At 42.9% G+C, this 17,575-nt stretch overlaps 1 protein-coding gene across 8 annotated transcripts in view; it reads left to right on the top strand.

Annotated features, from left to right (window-relative positions):
* zranb3 (zinc finger, RAN-binding domain containing 3) overlaps window positions 1-17,575 on the top strand; it is a 98,022-nt gene that overhangs the window by 74,576 nt on the left and 5,871 nt on the right. For 7 of the 8 annotated variants that reach the window (XM_019868446.1, XM_019868445.1, XM_019868450.1 and 4 more), the window contains 4 exons: window positions 3,433-3,575; window positions 11,652-11,792; window positions 16,545-16,685; window positions 16,898-17,090. In XM_019868446.1, the coding sequence (XP_019724005.1) occupies window positions 3,433-3,575; window positions 11,652-11,792; window positions 16,545-16,685; window positions 16,898-17,090 (618 nt within the window). The remainder of the gene's footprint in view (window positions 1-3,432; window positions 3,576-11,651; window positions 11,793-16,544; window positions 16,686-16,897; window positions 17,091-17,575) is intronic. The other variant, XM_019868451.1, reaches the window with a different exon arrangement.

The raw sequence follows: 17,575 nt of genomic DNA, 5'->3' as shown, positions 1-17,575 counted from the left end.
TATATACACACACACACACACACACACACACACACACACACACACACACACACACACACACACACATTTGTATTGTTAGTTTCCTCACTGGTTAGAAATAAGGGGTTTTGCCACTTTGTCATCTGGTGTGTGGCATCCATTTAAACTTAGAAAGGGCTACAGGCTGGCCTTTAATTTGCAGTAAGATAAGTTGTAAGTGTTAACCAGGGTGTGTTAGCAAAGATGAGGTACAGGGCTATCAAATCTAACTGATAACTGACACCACTGCTGCCAATCATGAGCAAATAGCCCAACATGGTTCAGTATGGACATCATTTTCCACCCCTGCAGGGTCTGGAGGGAGAAGGGCTAGAGGAATTGCCGGGAAGGGGGTTGAAGATGGAAAGAAAGTGAGGGAGGCAGAGCCAGTGTCAGGAGACAGGCAAGGCAGACAATGCAGTTTTATGAGGATCATTACAGGTAGACGGATCATCGCCTCAAACGACCCCGCGAACACCAAAGAGCTCATAGTGAATCTAGCAACCTGCTTTTGCAGCAGCAGTGCTGCTGACACAGTCCCCACCAGCCACGTTGTTTATGTCCATTTGTAAAGCCAAGGCGTGAGTTGCAACCATCATTTACACTCTGCTTTGCTCCAGTTGTCCACTGAGATCAATACTGAGCATGCAGGTTCATGTCGGCTATACCCCTACTTTGGAGTCAGCAATGCATTGCTCGTCTACGTCCTGTTTAGAAGGCAAAACATTTAATGCTGCAGTCCATATAGCATCTATATTCCAAATTTTTACAGATTGTGTTTTGCCACTGTTCTGCCTTGCATACCTTAAATACCAGACACTTGTGCTGGCTAAAAACAGCTGAAGGTGAGTAGTACTTGCAATTAACAGAATGGGCATTACTGTCACGTGTTCGCTAACATGCAGTCTGGTGGAAAGGTTTTTACTCCTTCCTAATTTCTGATTGCACATTTATTCCACCAAATGTTCAGACCAATATGAATATCCCACAAATGCAACCCAAGAAAATCCATCCATCCATCCTTTATTCGAGCCGCTTATCCTGACAAGGTTGCAGGAGCCTATCCCAGCTGTCTACAGGCAGTAGGCGGGGTACACCCTTCACTGATTGGCAGCCAATCGCAGGGCACACACAGACAAGCAACCTGTCACGCACACGCACACACAAACTCCATACAGGAACGCCGGAGCCCGAATTCGAACCCTTGACCTCTCCACTGTGAGGCAGACGCGCTAAACAGTCGATCACCGTGCCGTCCACCCCAAAAAAATACAAAATGCAATTTATTCATTCAGATTCTATTCATGAAGGGATTAGGATACCTCCTAGATGCATCCCTGGTGAGGGGTTGGTGCAAGTCCTTCTGGGAGGAGGCACCAGAGAAGAGCCAGGTCAAGCTGGAGATACTGTCTTCTGGCCGGTGTGGGAACACCTCGGCATCCTCCTGGAATAGCTGGATGAAGTGGCTGGGGACAGCGAAGTCTGGCCTTCTCTGCTCAAGCTGCCGCCTCCACGACCCAAACCCAGAGCAGTGAAAGTGGATGGAGGGATTCAAAAACTCCAAACCCATAGGGGCCTTTGTGAAAAGTTTTGTTCCCTGAACCTAATAACCGATGTCATGTTGGCAGCAATAGCTGAAATCAAGTGCTTGTGATAATTGGTGATGAGTTTTTCAAATTGCTGTGGAGGAATTTTGGCCAAGTCATCGATACAGAATTGTTTTCACTTGGTTATATAGAAGGGTTTTCGAGCACAAACTGCCCTTTAAATATCAAACCACAGCATCTCAATTAGATCCAGACTTTGAATTGGCAGAACCAGAATTAGAAAAAAAAAAATTGTTAAGCCCTTTAGAGGTGGACTTTGTTATATTTTGTGTCACTGTCCCTGTAGCATAAACCAAGTTGCGTGCTGAGTTTGAGCGCATGAACTGAAGGCGAAAAGGATCCCCTTACCTGGGGTAAGCCTTTTGCTTTGCAACTTCAAATGCATTCCAGTTTTGCCCAGTATCTTTCTTGAGTCATGAACAATGACCTTAATTGAGGCCAACGAGACCTGCGGTTCACTGGATGTCTCTCTGGGTTCTTTTGTGCCCTCTTGGCTGAGTCGTCCTTTCACTCTTAAATTGGCCGACCACTCCAGTGACGGCTTACTACTGTGTCCAGTTTTCTACTTCCAGTTTTTGTTGAGAATGGCTATGACCGTGGTTTACTGGAGTTCCAAAGCCTTAGAAATGGCTTTGTAAACTTTTTCGACTGAGAGGTTGCAATGGCTCTTTCTCATTTCTTCTTGAATTTCTTTTGATGATTGTGCCATGATGTTTGTTTTGGACATCTTGTAGCCTATTTCACTTTGTCTGACAGGTGCTGTCCAAAGCTTGTGGTTAATCACAATGAACTCATGAGCTATTACTTTTTTTACATACATTTTCCCCTTTATTAAAATCATGTCGAAGCTACATTGTGTATTTGCTTTTGTTGTCTTTGTCAGATATATAATTGACTTGATGGTCCAAAACATTTAAGAGTGATAAATATGAAAAAGAAGCCATAAGTTCAGAAAGGGGAAATACTTTTTCCACAGTACTTGCTGACTTAGGAACTGTTTCACGCAACCATTAAGTAGCACACAGGACTTGATCTTTTGTCTTTCACTTATGTAGCGCTTTTCCACCTATTAATGCACTCAAAGCCCTTTCAACTGACCTCAAATTCACCTACTGATGACGCAGCATCGGGAGCCACTGGGGTTTAAGTGTCTCGCTCAAGGACACTTGTACCTAGTCACAAAAGGCCGGGGATTAAACCTCAACCTCTCGGTGAGGAACACTCTGACCCTGAGCCATGCCGCCCAGGGTTACTTCAACCACAGTAATTATATTCTTGTTAAACTAATACATCTCTGACAATGTTAGTCAAATGTGATCATGATTAGCAGATTTTAAATATCCAAGATGTCAAGGCGACCCTCTGTATTATTGTATTCATGCTGCTATCCAGTAAGCTTGCATAGATATTCACATGCAATCGCAGTCAGACATGACAGCCAACACCCAGTGTCTCGATTGCTTTGACTGACTTCTCAATTCTATATCTTTGCAGACGGTACGTACCCATCTAAAGAGTATTAGTATTATCCATTCATTTTCATGTGGGATATCTGTTATTTTTCTGTTGGATTTTCTTTGAAAGCCTGACGTGCTTTGAAGCATATGCATCACTCTGTCTCAGTTTGATTGGTTTTATTCGGCTGTCTGGAAAGTCATCTCCATGTGTTTGCCTTTTTGCTGATTATTTTTGAATAGTCAACCAAAAACACTATGGTGCCTCAGATAAACTATCCATTTCTTTCTCGCGACCTCTCACCCGAACCTCCATCTGAGAATGATGGAAGGTGTCAATGTGTGCTGTGCAGGTGCTGCGCTTTGCTCAGGAATGGAGTGGCCTGGCAGCCATGAAGCAGAAGCTGCTCCGACGTAGCCGTCTCCTCTACCACAGCCCCACGCTTGGCTTGCAGCAGCTGGCCAATGCCCGGCAACCTCACAACAGCACCAAGAGGTCAGGCTCCATCTGAAAATGTCATCTCGAGGGGAAATTCATCTTTGATTCTTACTTTGGCAACTTCAAATAAATGATTTTTAACAACAGCAAAGCTGGAGGTTGGAGGTAGAATGGTAGCCTGGAGAACACAAACCGACAGTATGGCACAATTTGGTTACATTTTGTAGCTTTTCAGAAATCAATACACTGTTGGACCCAATAAATGGGTGTTATATTTGCAAATGTAATATAAAGTGTTGAAAATGGCTTGCTCTCTTTGATGATGCAATGTTAATGGTTGACAAAAATGCCTTTTGGGAATCACCTGAAAAGTGACTAATTTGGATTTCAGACGACGGCAGCAATATGAATTGGCACCAAATCTTAACTGGCACCAAATTTGACACCTTAATACATGCTCGCTTCCAGCATATCTCCAAATGTTTTCATTTAGTTTCTTTCCACGGAAGAGCAGAAAAAATATCATTGTTCCTTGGCCCATGCCACGCCCTGCTCCATTTTTGTGGAAAAAGGTCAAATCAGTCTGCTGCAATTCTGCTCAGGAAGAGGGAGGGAGAACCAAGTTCCATTTCTAACTGTTTCACCAAGTATGCTAATTACGGTACATGCAGTTTGCGCTGGGAAGTCCAAGCTCATATGTTAGCATTAGTAGCCTCCAGCTTTTCTGTCGATCATGCTCGGTAATAGCCTGTTGTAACATGGTCGATGGTAGAGAAAGTGAAACGCAAACACCACAACGTCACAATCCAGTAGGCGATGTGAGATTTCACAAGAAAACAATCTTGTTTGTCAATACCTGCCGCCCCCCCGGCATCGCGAAAGGCAGAAAACAAGTTTAGTATGTTGGTGTTTCAAGGGAGTCGACTGAGGCAAGACGGAAGACACTGATTAGTGTTGTGCATGTGTATTTATATTTTTATGGACAACAACACACAATGGCAGGTGTTGTGGACAAGACTTGGCCAATTACCGATGCATGTATGTGTGTGAATGTGTGCAATTTCTCAAGTGGAGGAACATGTCTGGGTGCATGAACCTAATCAAGGTGTAAGTAGGAGGCAATTGGCCCAGCTTGATTTGATAGTTGTTTGATGTATTCTCTAATCAGAACCAATCAGCCTCCGGCTCAAGTGCAGCGTTGCGATCGCATCTCACCTTTGCACCACTGAGACGCTCCGCTTTCAATGACTAAAAATGTAATGCATTTTGCCCAGGCTGCCAACACTGTTCATACTTTCTTCACTTGCCACTCACGGAGAGTCATTGGGATTTAAAAGAGGAGTAAAGAGGATTTTAATTGAGTTGGCATTCAGTTGGAGGACACCTCATACTGAATTTACTGCAAATGTTGTCCCGAGATGCTTCATTACACTAGATCAGGTGTCACAAACATTTTTGAGGGTGAGAGCAACTTCATGTGTACTGATTGTGTGAAGGGCTGCCAAATTGATACACGTATGAAATAACATATTTGTCCAAAATACCTTCAATAATATGAGCATGTGTTATTTTTAATACTTGATGATTTACATTGTCAGACTTTGATCGTGTTTAAAAATGTCTCACAATACTGCCAGTGTTTGTATTTTTAAATCATAATTTCTACTAGTAAATCACAATGTCCAGGCACTGGCGGGCTACTCAGGTGGTCTTCACGGGCTACCTGGTGCCCGTGGGCACCATGTTGGTGACCCCTGCACTAGATCATTTCCTGATTACTTTGTATACATATTCTGTATATGGTCGAACCTGAAAGGTCAAACACAATATAGTTTGGGAAGCTGATCAACCTTAAATGATGTCATTTTCAGTCAAGTGCCAAAATGTCCACTCCGAGATGGATACAAATGGGTGGATTTTGCTGCTTAATTCATATTCCACAAACGCAATGTTAATCAGAATACTGTGATTAGACTAGTAGGGTGGCATAGAATATATTACTGTGAAGAAAGCGTAACTTCTCCATCTTTTCTCATCATCCCTTTGTGAGTACAATACAGTACTCCATCGCATCTCACCTTTGCATTCCAGAAATGCAGCTTACTCGTTGCCGCACACGCGGTGATTACTGATTTAGGAGCGACTACACAAGTGTTTATGTGCGCTAGTAGCAAGCCAAAGCTGTTGCTAGCTAGCTGCTTCTGTGTAAGTAGCACAGAGCTTCCCTTTGAGCTCCGATTACCCAAGGTTGGTGATGTGATCCCAGCAAAGCTTTTTGGGAACAGTCGGTTGTTGTTCTTCCTCTTTTGACGGTCGTCTTGTCATTTGATTCTCAGTTTATCTATTCAGTGTATATTAGTGAGGTGCAAAATCCAGATTTTGACACGCAAACTGCAATGAAAAATCACTTATTTTGAGCATTGAATATATTTTTAAAAACCAGAGCTTGGACGTGCCGCTAGAATCTCCATTCGGTTGGAAATACGATCGGAGCGCGTACAACTTCGCTACAACTCATTGCAAATTCAGAGCGTTGTTCAAATGTGCTGTTCGGTTATTCAGAGTGCCCCAAAAAAGGAGTGCCGGAGTCCACGGTGGTAAGGCAGTACAGCTCCCCTCAATTTTCGCAACACAGCCTACATATGTTCTTAACCAGAGATGCCCAAGTCCGGTCCTCAAGAGCCTCTTTCCACCCTGTTTTAGATGTCTACCTCCTCCAACACTTGATTCCAATGATCAAAATCGTTATCAGCCTTCTGCAAAGCTTGCTGATGCTCTCGAGGACCGTACTTGGGCATCCCTGGTTAATAACATATGTAGGCTGCGTTGCAAAAATTGAGCACACTATGCCTCTCCGAACTCAGAACAAGCACGTCAGAGTGAATTTCCGAACGCACCCGATGTTGACGGCAGCAAATAAGTTCTGAGGGGTATTAAAATATTCCTTTAACTGTTAAAAGGTTTTTCTTTTTAATTTAAAATGACTGATGTTAACTAGAATCCCGCGTCACATTGTGGCCAAAGGTAGAATCCTTCAAGTTCAAGTTCAAGTCAACTTTATTGTCAAATGTGCTCTATGTGTAACATACAGCACAGATGAAATTTCTTTCCTCTCAACCACAGGAGAGAGAGGAGCCGCTGCGGGTGCCCGCACCGCCATCAACAGAACAGTTAACATAAAATGACAAAATAATACAACACAACACATGTTCGTGGTCAGTTATTGCGCCTTTTGGTGGGATAAATCGTCGTTGTGGCGTAAGGAAGCCACATGTTAAAACTAGCCATACGACACATATTTGTTGCTATGACTGCCCCGCCGTCTGTTTCCATTTCTTATTCTACTTATATTTGACAGTTGGCAATACTTTTGGTGCATTTACACCAATGTTCTAAGCTCTGCGTGTGAGTAATTGTGCACTCCTCTCAACCTCTCAGTCACACTCATTCTTTATTTCCACCTTTACAAAAAGGACATCACACCGTTTCCACTTCCCTTACAGTTTCATTCATGCGACCGAAGGTGCACACTGAGTTGTTCTACTTTAGTTTGAAGCATATTTTGACACATATACACTCACACGCACCACTAACGTGACACTGCAGGAGACATGCAGACTGCTCCATTCAGAGAGTGGAAACAGGGGCGTTGTTTATGAGCCCCTTGAATGAGGCTCTTTCACTTGTTTCAGAGGTCAGGTGACTTGAATTTTTTGTGTTTTATTTATGTGTACAATGTGGGACCATATTGATACAGATTGTGTTGAGACTTAATTATATTTTAAATGACCTGTGTGCTCAAGTAACTCACTAATCCTGGTTTTATTCATGTGACAAATCTGTATTCAATTATTTGTTCTACTTTGATATATAGGTGGTTTGAAATGTTTGTATTTCTTCTTCTGCTTTCTTTTGGCGGTTGGAAAATATTGTTGGTGCATTACCACCACCCACTGATTGTAATGCACCACAAGTATTTTGCAAGCCCCAAACGAAAGTCACACAATTAGGGAACGCGGATTTTGGGTGCCAGTCGCACCTGAGTATAAGTCTCTGGATTGGCCAAACTATCAAAAACAGTGTGATTTATTTACAAAATATGGTAAGTTGTTAATTTAAATATCATTAAATCTTTTCGCAAAGCCTAGATTTGTTTTGTATTTTGTTCCCTCACTGAATCAAATTTTAAACAAATTGACCTCAAAATCATGATTATTTGGTTTCACTGTTAGAACTGTATGTATGAGATGTGCAACAAAAATATGCAGCAGCACGGACAATAAAATGTACCTTCAGAGATCATAATGAGTGTAATACATTGAAAAACACAACATTCAGTTGTACTGAGTTTCTGGAGATCTTGAAGGAAATACTGACTACTTCACATGCACTCTTATTTTCCACAAATGTGCCTCTCTGGCTTTAGTTGGAGCTATTTTGCTCAACAGTCACCATCAATTTGCAAGAGGATGGTTCCTTCTTGAGTCTTGAAACCTCTCTGTGTCCTCCACCGGTCATCTGGTGCCAAATACATTTATTTCCCCAAAAACTGCTAGAGCTTCATGACAGCTGACCTCTGGCGGAGTGAGGCCGTGGCAGGTCTACGCCAGAGAGCGGCATGGCCATCGATCAAAGGCGTATTCAGCAGGCGGCGGCTGGTGAAGCAGCTGATTAGCTTGCTTTTACACACCAGAGCACTGTCTGGTGCTTTGCAGGTCTGCAGGTAGGCCCGAAGGAACTTAGCATAGGATGGCCATCAGCAAAAGCATATATGCCAATAAAACGGCTTTTGTCCGAGCAGCTGCAGCCGGCAAGCTCCTTTTTCGTTGCATTGCTTTCAAAAGCCATGCACTAATCCTTAGTTAGGCTGAGGCCAAATGTAGTTTGCAGGCAGATGCACGTGAAGGGGTTCAACATACACTATATAGACCAGAGTCTTGGGACACATTTTTGTGCAGCAGTCAGTGCTCTCTTGAATGATTGAGAAAAAAAATACCCTCTCAGAAAGGTAGAAGCAGTTATAAAGTACAAAGTGGAGACCAACGCAAGAGTGTCATCTGTGTTCACACTTTGTCGGTTTAATCGGCATTATAATGTGAAAGGATGCTACAGCAGTCACCTGATTGCGCTGTCTATGCACCAAGCAATATGAAAAGATGCAATACCCTCGCCCCCGACCCCCGCCTCCTCTCCCAGAAGTACAGCTGGGCTTATTTTGCATGGGCAGGCTTCATGCGGTGTGCTGCGGCTGTTTCAAGCAAAGAAAGATCATCTGTTTGATGACGATACACCATCAGCCCTCAGTTTTTCACAAAATCTTCCGAGCCTTGGATGCATCTCTAATTCCTCGATGTTTTGCCCCCGAACATCCATTTTGATTGCTATCTTTCATATCTTCTACCTTTTTTTTTTTTGTTGTTGTTGTTGCTCTCTTAAAGACCCAGTCATAGACCAGGTGAAAACACTTACAGCTCACAAAAAAACTGTGTTGTTCATTTTCATTTTTGGGTTGTTTTTATTTTTTTTTTCAGCCACTCTGCATGCACTTAAGTGTTCTAGCTCTTCCGGGATTTATTTCCAAGGTGTCAGACCAAGCAATAATGTTGATCAAACATGACTGTCAAAACAAATGTTTGTAGAGTACAACATCAATTATTGATTCATTCCACCGCTTCATCCCTGGTGAAATAACTCCACAACCCCATGGATAAGCCCCTTTTTATTTTTGTATTTCTGTTGTCTGTGCACTACAGAGATTTTTCGTGAGCACCGGTCACAATTTTATTTGAATTCCACAAGCATTTCTTTACAAAAATCTCCAGTATCCAATTTGGGTGACATTTTTCCCACAAAAATTCTGTGTCATTCAAAGCTATTTTACATTTAATTTTTTTAGTTGTAAACGGCAGTAATGGGCACGCTGGGGGAGAGCTCGGAGCAGGATTTCATTCATATATAAGCATTGGCTGGTGACCGATGGATGGATGGATGGATTTAATATCATATTGGAGCATATTAGATTATGATAGGTGTCCCTAACTGTTGTGTCCAAGCAGTTTACTGTATAAAAGTAGTAAGCAAATCAGTGGAAAATGACTATTTTGATGATACCTGCATGATACCCTGTGGGCACATACAGTACTTGCTGTTTGCTATGGTACTGTGTGACCATGCATTTTTACCTTTTTACTTATTCAAAAGTAAACATACCTCAATGTGAGATGGGTTTTTTTTTGTTTGTTTGTTAAATTTAGTGAAAAATAGTTGACCGCATTGTAATGAAAAAAGGATGTTTTAGCAACTTCACTTTGACTTGAAATGAAAAAACACTCCACTGTAACTGTAGGTCAATTTTGAAAATGTCAAACGATTGCTCCACTTGTTCCATTAGTGATTTTAAAGACTGATGACAACAAGAGTTTTCCTTTCACTATATCAAGCTTGCCGCTGCGTTTTTGGTCCCTTTTTCATTCACTTTGCTAGCTTCTCATCTGTATATTCCGTCAACACTGGCATGGCGGAGGTCATTTTAATTCCTCTCCAGATTGACATAAAGCGTTGGGTGCAGTTTTCAGCTTGCACACCTTTGCACTAGGATAACAAATTTGGCTGTGGAAAGCGGAAAGTGAACACCGGCGAGTGAGATGGAGTAGATTAGATGATTGACGGTCGCTGTGGGGAAATAAGCTTGCCGCACCGGCGAAATGGACAGAATTCAGGAGGGGAGAGAGCAGAAATTGAGTAGACAAAAATGGAGCAATGAAAATCACCATTTCGAGAAGTAATGTGTGTTGTAAACCTACCGGAGTTTCTTCAATTACTGAAGTGAGCATTTGCTGTTGACCTGTCAGTGGACTGTAATGTGTCCAGGTCCACCTTACTGCTGCAGCTGGTCCCCCAGTTCACATATCAACTAGAAGACGGGGTGTTCCGGTCTTTTTTTTTAACATCATTTGGAATGTGCGTGTTCCAGGCAAATGGAATAAAATAGGCTTCATGATGAAAACTAAAAATTCCGACAGCTCATTTAAACAGATCGAGATTTTACAACCAATTTCACAAAGTTTTTCAAATTTTCAAAAAGTGTACTGCCAGTGATGTTTTCTTTTTGCATTCCTCCTTTATTGTGCCATGTGCCTTGACATTTGAGCTACAATATTGCATACCACACAGAATTGAACTGTTCTGTTTGGTGGACAAGGTCATTTCAAGACATTTTCCCCCTCGTTGAGAACGAAGGGCCTGATTGGAAATTGCGGCTGCTGAATTGCATGTTCAGCCACTCTAAGAGATTGCACACACTGTTGGCAACAGGTGTAAAAGTGGTAGCGACCGCCGTACTGGCAAGGTGTTTATGCGCTTTGAGTGGTTCTGATGACTTTCCCTAATTTGGGAGAGCATCGCAAGCGCAAAATGAAGTTTGAAATGATGGAAGTGGAAGTATTCGTTTAACATTACCGCGTTGCATAAAAGAATTACTCCCATAATTTGAGCAAGCCAGCAACTGCATAAAAGCCATGTTTTGTTTGATTTAACTCACTCAAGTTACAATTGGATGTGCGGTTCTGCCTATCTTAGGTAATATAGAGTTTAAAATTTGTAACATCACATATGAAAAACTGCTCATGTAGAGGCCAGCACCAATTGTCACAAAACGCTAAACTCACCCAGATGCAAGGAAATGAATAGTTGAAAGGAGTTTTGTCATAGGTGACGTGGCATGATTCCTTCTTGTGACTGGCTCTGAGTCAGCTCCAAAATTGCATTGTTGATTACACTCTATGCTGTTCTTTTATTAAACATTTCAAAAAATGTTTACACACACAGTGATGCGGCCATTTTCAAAATTGGCTATTGTCTTAGGTGTCATAAATCACACTGCCTTTGCTCAATTCATTTATTTGCATTAAAAAGTTTTGCATAAAAAAGTTTTGCACATTTGGGAGACGCAATCCTGGACCGGTCAGTTTGTAGATCACGTTCTACACCAGTTTGTGGAAGCAATCAAGTTTGCTCCCATTGTACAGATGCAAACCTTTCGTAAATCAGGCTCAAATTGATTTTCCTCCCTCCTCAGAATCACTCTGCTTATGTAAGCCTCGCTCATGGCTCCCAATGGTCGCCTTTCTACAGGTACCTCAGTCGGGAAGAGGTGGCCCAGGCCTCACTGAGCAAGGCCCAACAGGATGGAGGCAGCGTGCGGCTGGTCGCCAAGGAGGACTTCTTCATCAAGAGGAGGGTGACCTCCTCGCTAAATTCAACCACCTCAGACAGGTATAATCAAAAGTGGGAGTTTCCCTGCTAAGCATCGGTGCCGCTGTTAAATACCTACCTAGCAGCTAATAGGAAAGTTGGCACTGCAGCCAGTGATGTCTCGTCAGGCGTCGCCTCAGCGAGAAATGATTATACAAGATGCCAGCGCTATCGGCTTAACAAAATGATGAATGTATGTTTTGTTTTGTTTTTTGTTCTTGGGTGGAGGGGTTAACGCTAGCAGGCACAATTTTCACCCAATTTTGATTATTTCAAAGAATACTGTTCAATGTTAAAGAGCCTGAGTGTTCATCATCTGCCCATTAAGGTAATATGTCTCATCGTGCCCCTTCCTCTCAGCAAATCAATCCATTTCCCATCCCTTTGCTGTCTCCATGGAGACCCGCATCCTCCTTCTGTGCAAGGCACAAAGGCCCACTGTGTGTGTTCGTTCAGTAAATTGAGACCATAATGCAATCTATTGGCAGAGCCTCAACACCCGCCCAAGAAGCGAGCGACCGCGGGTACACGAGCCAACACACAAACTACGCGCACTCATCAATGTTTGTGCAAGATGTTTCTTTGTCAAGTTGCCTCTCAGTATTTGTGCTTAGTTTTACTGCTGGAGGAAGCACAATGCCAGACATCTCTGGATTGTCTGATTATGACTGCAAGGCGTGACCATGTAAAGAGGCCACGGCTTTGCGGCATTGCCAGTTGCAGCAGGAAGAGGCATCAGTGCTGCCATGACTTGATGAGTCTCATTCCTTCCGTGACCGCGCTCCTAACTCCGATCACTCGTATCTCAGATCAACTTTTCCCACTGAACCATTGGAATGAATGAAAATTCCATGAACCGTTTCAGCCCGCAGCCCCAAATAAAAAGCATTCTTTTGTTACATAAAACAGAATGGATATAAATACATTGGTATTACCGTATTGGCCCGAATATAAGACGGCCCTGATTATAAGACGACCCCCTCTTTTTCAAGACTCAAGTTTGAAAAAACACTTTTTGAACACCAAATTAATTTTTATGCAGAAAATAATTACAGCACATCTGAAACAAATGATTATAACAATATATTTGAGAGAAAAAACATATTATTTTGCCTCATTCAAATCTTAATATATGAACATTTAAATATGTAAACTAAAGTGCAATCACATTCGTAAATGAATGGCTTCTGGTTTTTGAAATGTAAATTACATCATAACGTCTCCTCAGTTGCCGGTTAACCTGGCCGATCTTTGACCCACTTTTCTCCAGATTGCCACTTTGTTTCTCCATTTTCTGTTATCTCTCTATTATTTTCTTCTCTTTTCTTTCTTACCGCTATTTTTTATTTTTCTTCTTCGTGCTACAGCTATTTTTATTTTTATTCTTCATGACAGGGGTTCGCTTTGGCCTGGGGAGTCAAGTTCAGCATTCGCTTCAATGATATCTGGCGCCATCTAGCGTTGTGAAAGGGTATAATGTCTAGACCCCAAATATAAGACGACCCCCACTTTTTCAGTCTTATTTCAATGCAAAAAACACCGTCTTATATTCGGGCCAATACGGTAAAACGTTTAAAATTCACACACACACACACACACACACACACACACACACACACACACACACACACACGCACACACACACACATACACGTAATTAGGACATTGGTGTATTGTGCCTTGACATGGCGTTGTCTCCCACAGGAGTCATCAACTCCAGTCCTCGAGGGCCCCTATCATGCATGTTTTAGGTGTTTCCCTCCTCCTGCACACCTGACTCAAATGATCAGGATCAGGCTTCTGCAAAGCTTGCTGGTGTGCTGATCATTTGAATCAGGAGTTGGAGGAGGGAGACATCTAAAACATGCATGATAGGGGGCCTCGATGTCCAGAGTTGGTGACCCCTGCGGGAGACCACACCATGTAAATAATGTCCTAATTTAAACTTCTTAAATACCTGTGTGTGTGTGTGTGTGTGTGTGTGTGTGTGTGTGTGTGTGTGTGTGTGTGTGAATAATACAGTACACACACACACACACACACACACACACACACAAACACACACACACACATATATATGTTTTGTTTTTGTTTTTTTTTAACACAAACACACACCTGAATTAAAAAATGACATTTCTGCTACCTGAGTGTTAACATGCTAAACTCAGACCTGTTGGTGCTGCTCCATTGGTTGGATTTGGTTGGTCCCGCCCACAATGCAAGTGGACTACTGCATAAAACTGAAAAAGAAACATAAATTAGTCCCACACTTCCCAAAGTTTCAGGGGAATTCGGTTTTGTGTAATGTTGTTACAAAACAGTAATCAAAATCATCTAACATTACCCTGTCCTTTGCAGAGGTAATCACGAAAACCATAAAAGCATGAAGATAAAGTGACATAGAGCCAGATGTCTTCATTCTCCAGCTGGATTTGTGGGTTGTTTATGAGCCGGCTGTAGTTATTCGCTGGAGGCATCTTGCATTATTTTTGCGACTTAAGGCCAGTGTGCTCACTTAAATGATTTTCAGAAAGGTAGAAACTTCTTGTAATGATATGCATTTTAAAATAATTAGCATTTAAAGCCACCCTCCCCAAACACATGCCCACACACACTCACACACGAATAAACATTCTTCTGACCATTCTCATTTTAAGTACACCAATAGAGGCTTATTTTTGTCTTGCTTTCATCCGTAAACATTTTTGGCACCACACGATTCTCTTGGTACTAGTTTTTGGTATCCGGCCAACATTTTTGCGGGAGCGAGGGGGCAGTTCTTCTCGATATCACTGAGGATAGATCTGTCTGTTGTGGCTCTCAGATTCTCTGTTGCTGGCTCCGACTGTATGAAATTCAAAATAAAAGCATGGGGAAACAATGGAGTCCATCTGTCCTTCTCTCATGTGGCTCCTGCATCCTGCTGGGATGATATGGCAAATGCCAAAGTAGTTATCCCCCCCCAAAAAAAAAAACAATTGGAAAAAAAAAACAGACTCATGTACATGCTTGGAATTTGCATAGGTCATCATAAAGTAGATTATGTGCTTGTCACAAAGTTATTATTGTTAACGGATGATGTGGGGAGGATTTCATCTGACTGAACTTGAAAAGACCGAGACTAATTTGCCATCCTTCACAGACATAAGAGAACCATTGTAAGGAATTACCAGTCATAGTAAACATTGTCCAATGCCCAGAAATGAACAATTTGCATTTCCATTGATAAGTTCCACGCATTAGGAGAGGAGATTTATTAAGAGATTGTTTATCTCTTATTGACCCCACACATAAAAAAATAGGCACTTACTGTAATAGTTTTGCTCCATCAATATTGACACAGCACAGCACACACATAAAAGTTCACTTCCACCACTGATCTAGAATCTCGTCCTCCGAGGCAAACATCTCAAACATGAAGAAAAAACATCCCGTGTAACAACAACCGGGAACACAAGATGCATCATGGAAGAGGACAAGTGGGACAAGGGAATGATGATGGTTTTGGGACTGTGTTAAAAAAAAAAAAAAGGATCGCGGAAAAAATTCCTGGAGCCTGCATGAAAGTAGACTTTATAGTACATAGAGTTTTGTTCACAGCCTAGGCTAGTGGCCGGTGTTGTTCTGCTTCGTGTTGAAGTTAGTTTTTTTAAATGTTTTTTTTTTTTTTTTATGCCCACTTTGTTGTTCCTCAGTCAGGTCACTGCTCGATTGGCTACATTCCATTTCATGTCACAATTCAACGAGTCATGACTTGGGAGACCTTAGCTTTCCTCGCACACGTGAGGATTTTTGGTGGTTATTCCAGAATGTTTCATATTTTAGACCAGTTTCAGGCCTCAGTATCAGGACAAATTTCACACCAGACGATTTGATAATCTTAAAGGATGATTTTATTAAAACATAAAATAATCTGGCATATGTCGTTCATTTGCCGATGGGGGTGGCAATTAATTTTTTTGCCACTCTGTTCAACCGCCTGTGTGTGTGTGTGTGTGTGTGTGTGTGTGTGTGTGTGTGTGTGTGGTGTGTTTGTGTGTGTGTGTGTGTGTGTGTGTGTGTGTGTGTGTGTGTGTGTGTGTGTGTGTGTGTGTATCTCTCTTCCCCTTGGCATCGTTGTCTTTTCCAGTTGTTGCGATGTTTCTTCTTCATGTTCGTTGGATCACGCGAGGTTTCTGTTTTGGAGGACTCAATTCTAGAACGGTGGCCGAACAGAATTTTTGTGTGTGGTGTGCTGTGTTGCACACCACACACCGTATGATCAAAACTGTTAATGCCTGATTATGTTATTTTATTATGCGTGGTCTGTAACAACTCTTGCAAAAAAGCCAAAAGCCTTGTCTGTACCAGACCTGGCCTACATAAGACCCCAAAAATAATATTCATCACATACCAGTGGTGCCTCCAATCTCTTATTCTGCAGCTCTGCTCCTCTCAGTTGTATTGTTCAGTCTTTCTTCTCATGTATTTGAATATCTACACAGTATTATCAATCTCTCTTATCCTAGAAAGATGTCAGTAATAGCCTTGTGCCACCCTAAATCTGATGACTTCATAGCGTGTCAAGTCTTAGTACAGCCCAGTGACATCACCCATCATCGAGATCAAAAGATTCTTTGAAACAAGACTGTTAAATGCAAGTCATTTTTGATGCGTCAAACAGTGACTGCTTCTTATGTAGCACAACGCGTCCTCATCGACTAAAGCAGATGTTTGTGGCTGTTTCGGGTCAAGCGCTCATCCACTGTATGTGCCCCATGTACATCTTTGCAGCTCAGGAAAGGATGATGGCGAGCGACCGTCACCTGTTTTCCTGCAGGCAGTGGACCGCCAGGGTGTCCCCTTGTGTCTCTCCTGCCAGAAGGCCTGCTTGACCGCCGGCGGGGCCTGGGACACCCGATTTTGCAGCTCCAAGTAAGTTAAGACAGGCAGTGGCCCCATGAACTTTAACCTGTGTTATAAACTGGTGATGTTCCTCCATTTTGACTTTCTGTACATGGAGCCAGGTGTCCCCATGAGTTTGTCCGAATACGTTTTCATTGCCTTGGAGCTGGCGTTTCTTGTAAATATTCTGTCAGTCCACATGTCACGCAGTGCATACAAGTCGATGTTCTCCGCCCCCGTAGGTGCCAGGAGGAGTTTCAGTTGCGCTCCAGTCAGACGTACATGCGCTCGCGGGTGCTGGAAGTGGAGCGGGGCATCTGCCAGCACTGCGGCCTTCACGCCCACGACGTATTTGTTAAAGTCCGCGATGCACCGCCGTCCCGGCGCAAGGAGATGCTCGAGCGCACTTGGCTCGCCCAGCTGTCACTCAAACAGGTTGGACCCAAGCACAAAACTATAAATAGCTGATGCGCCCCGCGCACACGCGCGCGCTCGAACACACGCACACACATAGATTGATCTTCGCTAGCTTGGGCCGGCTCCCAGTAAATGGATTGCAGGCCCCATTGATTTTCCTTCCAGTGCCAGGCCCTGACCAGTAAGCCTGTTTGAATTGGTTGGCTGTTATCCTGCATTCCCCGCAACCTCCTCATTGCACGCTTCTTTTGACACATACACACACATATATATTCATCCCCGACCCTCTTCCCAGTGCCGCCGGCAACAGCCTCAGTGCCGATCGATGCGGCTAGCTTTAGAGGAAACAAACTCAGCCACATGATAAGACGGCGTGGTGGTGGAAAAGCCTTAAGATTAGTGCCTCATTCTTTGGTTCATACCGGGGGTTCTTGTGTGTGTGTGTGTGTGTGTGTGTGTGTGTGTGTGTGGGTGTGTGTGTGTGTGTGTGGGGGTGTGTGGGG

Source organism: Hippocampus comes, unplaced genomic scaffold, assembly GCF_001891065.2.
Source record: "Hippocampus comes isolate QL1 unplaced genomic scaffold, H_comes_QL1_v1.1 scaffold41, whole genome shotgun sequence".
In the NCBI taxonomy this organism is placed as follows: domain Eukaryota; kingdom Metazoa; phylum Chordata; class Actinopteri; order Syngnathiformes; family Syngnathidae; genus Hippocampus; species Hippocampus comes.
This window is presented reverse-complemented; position numbering and strand designations above follow the sequence as displayed.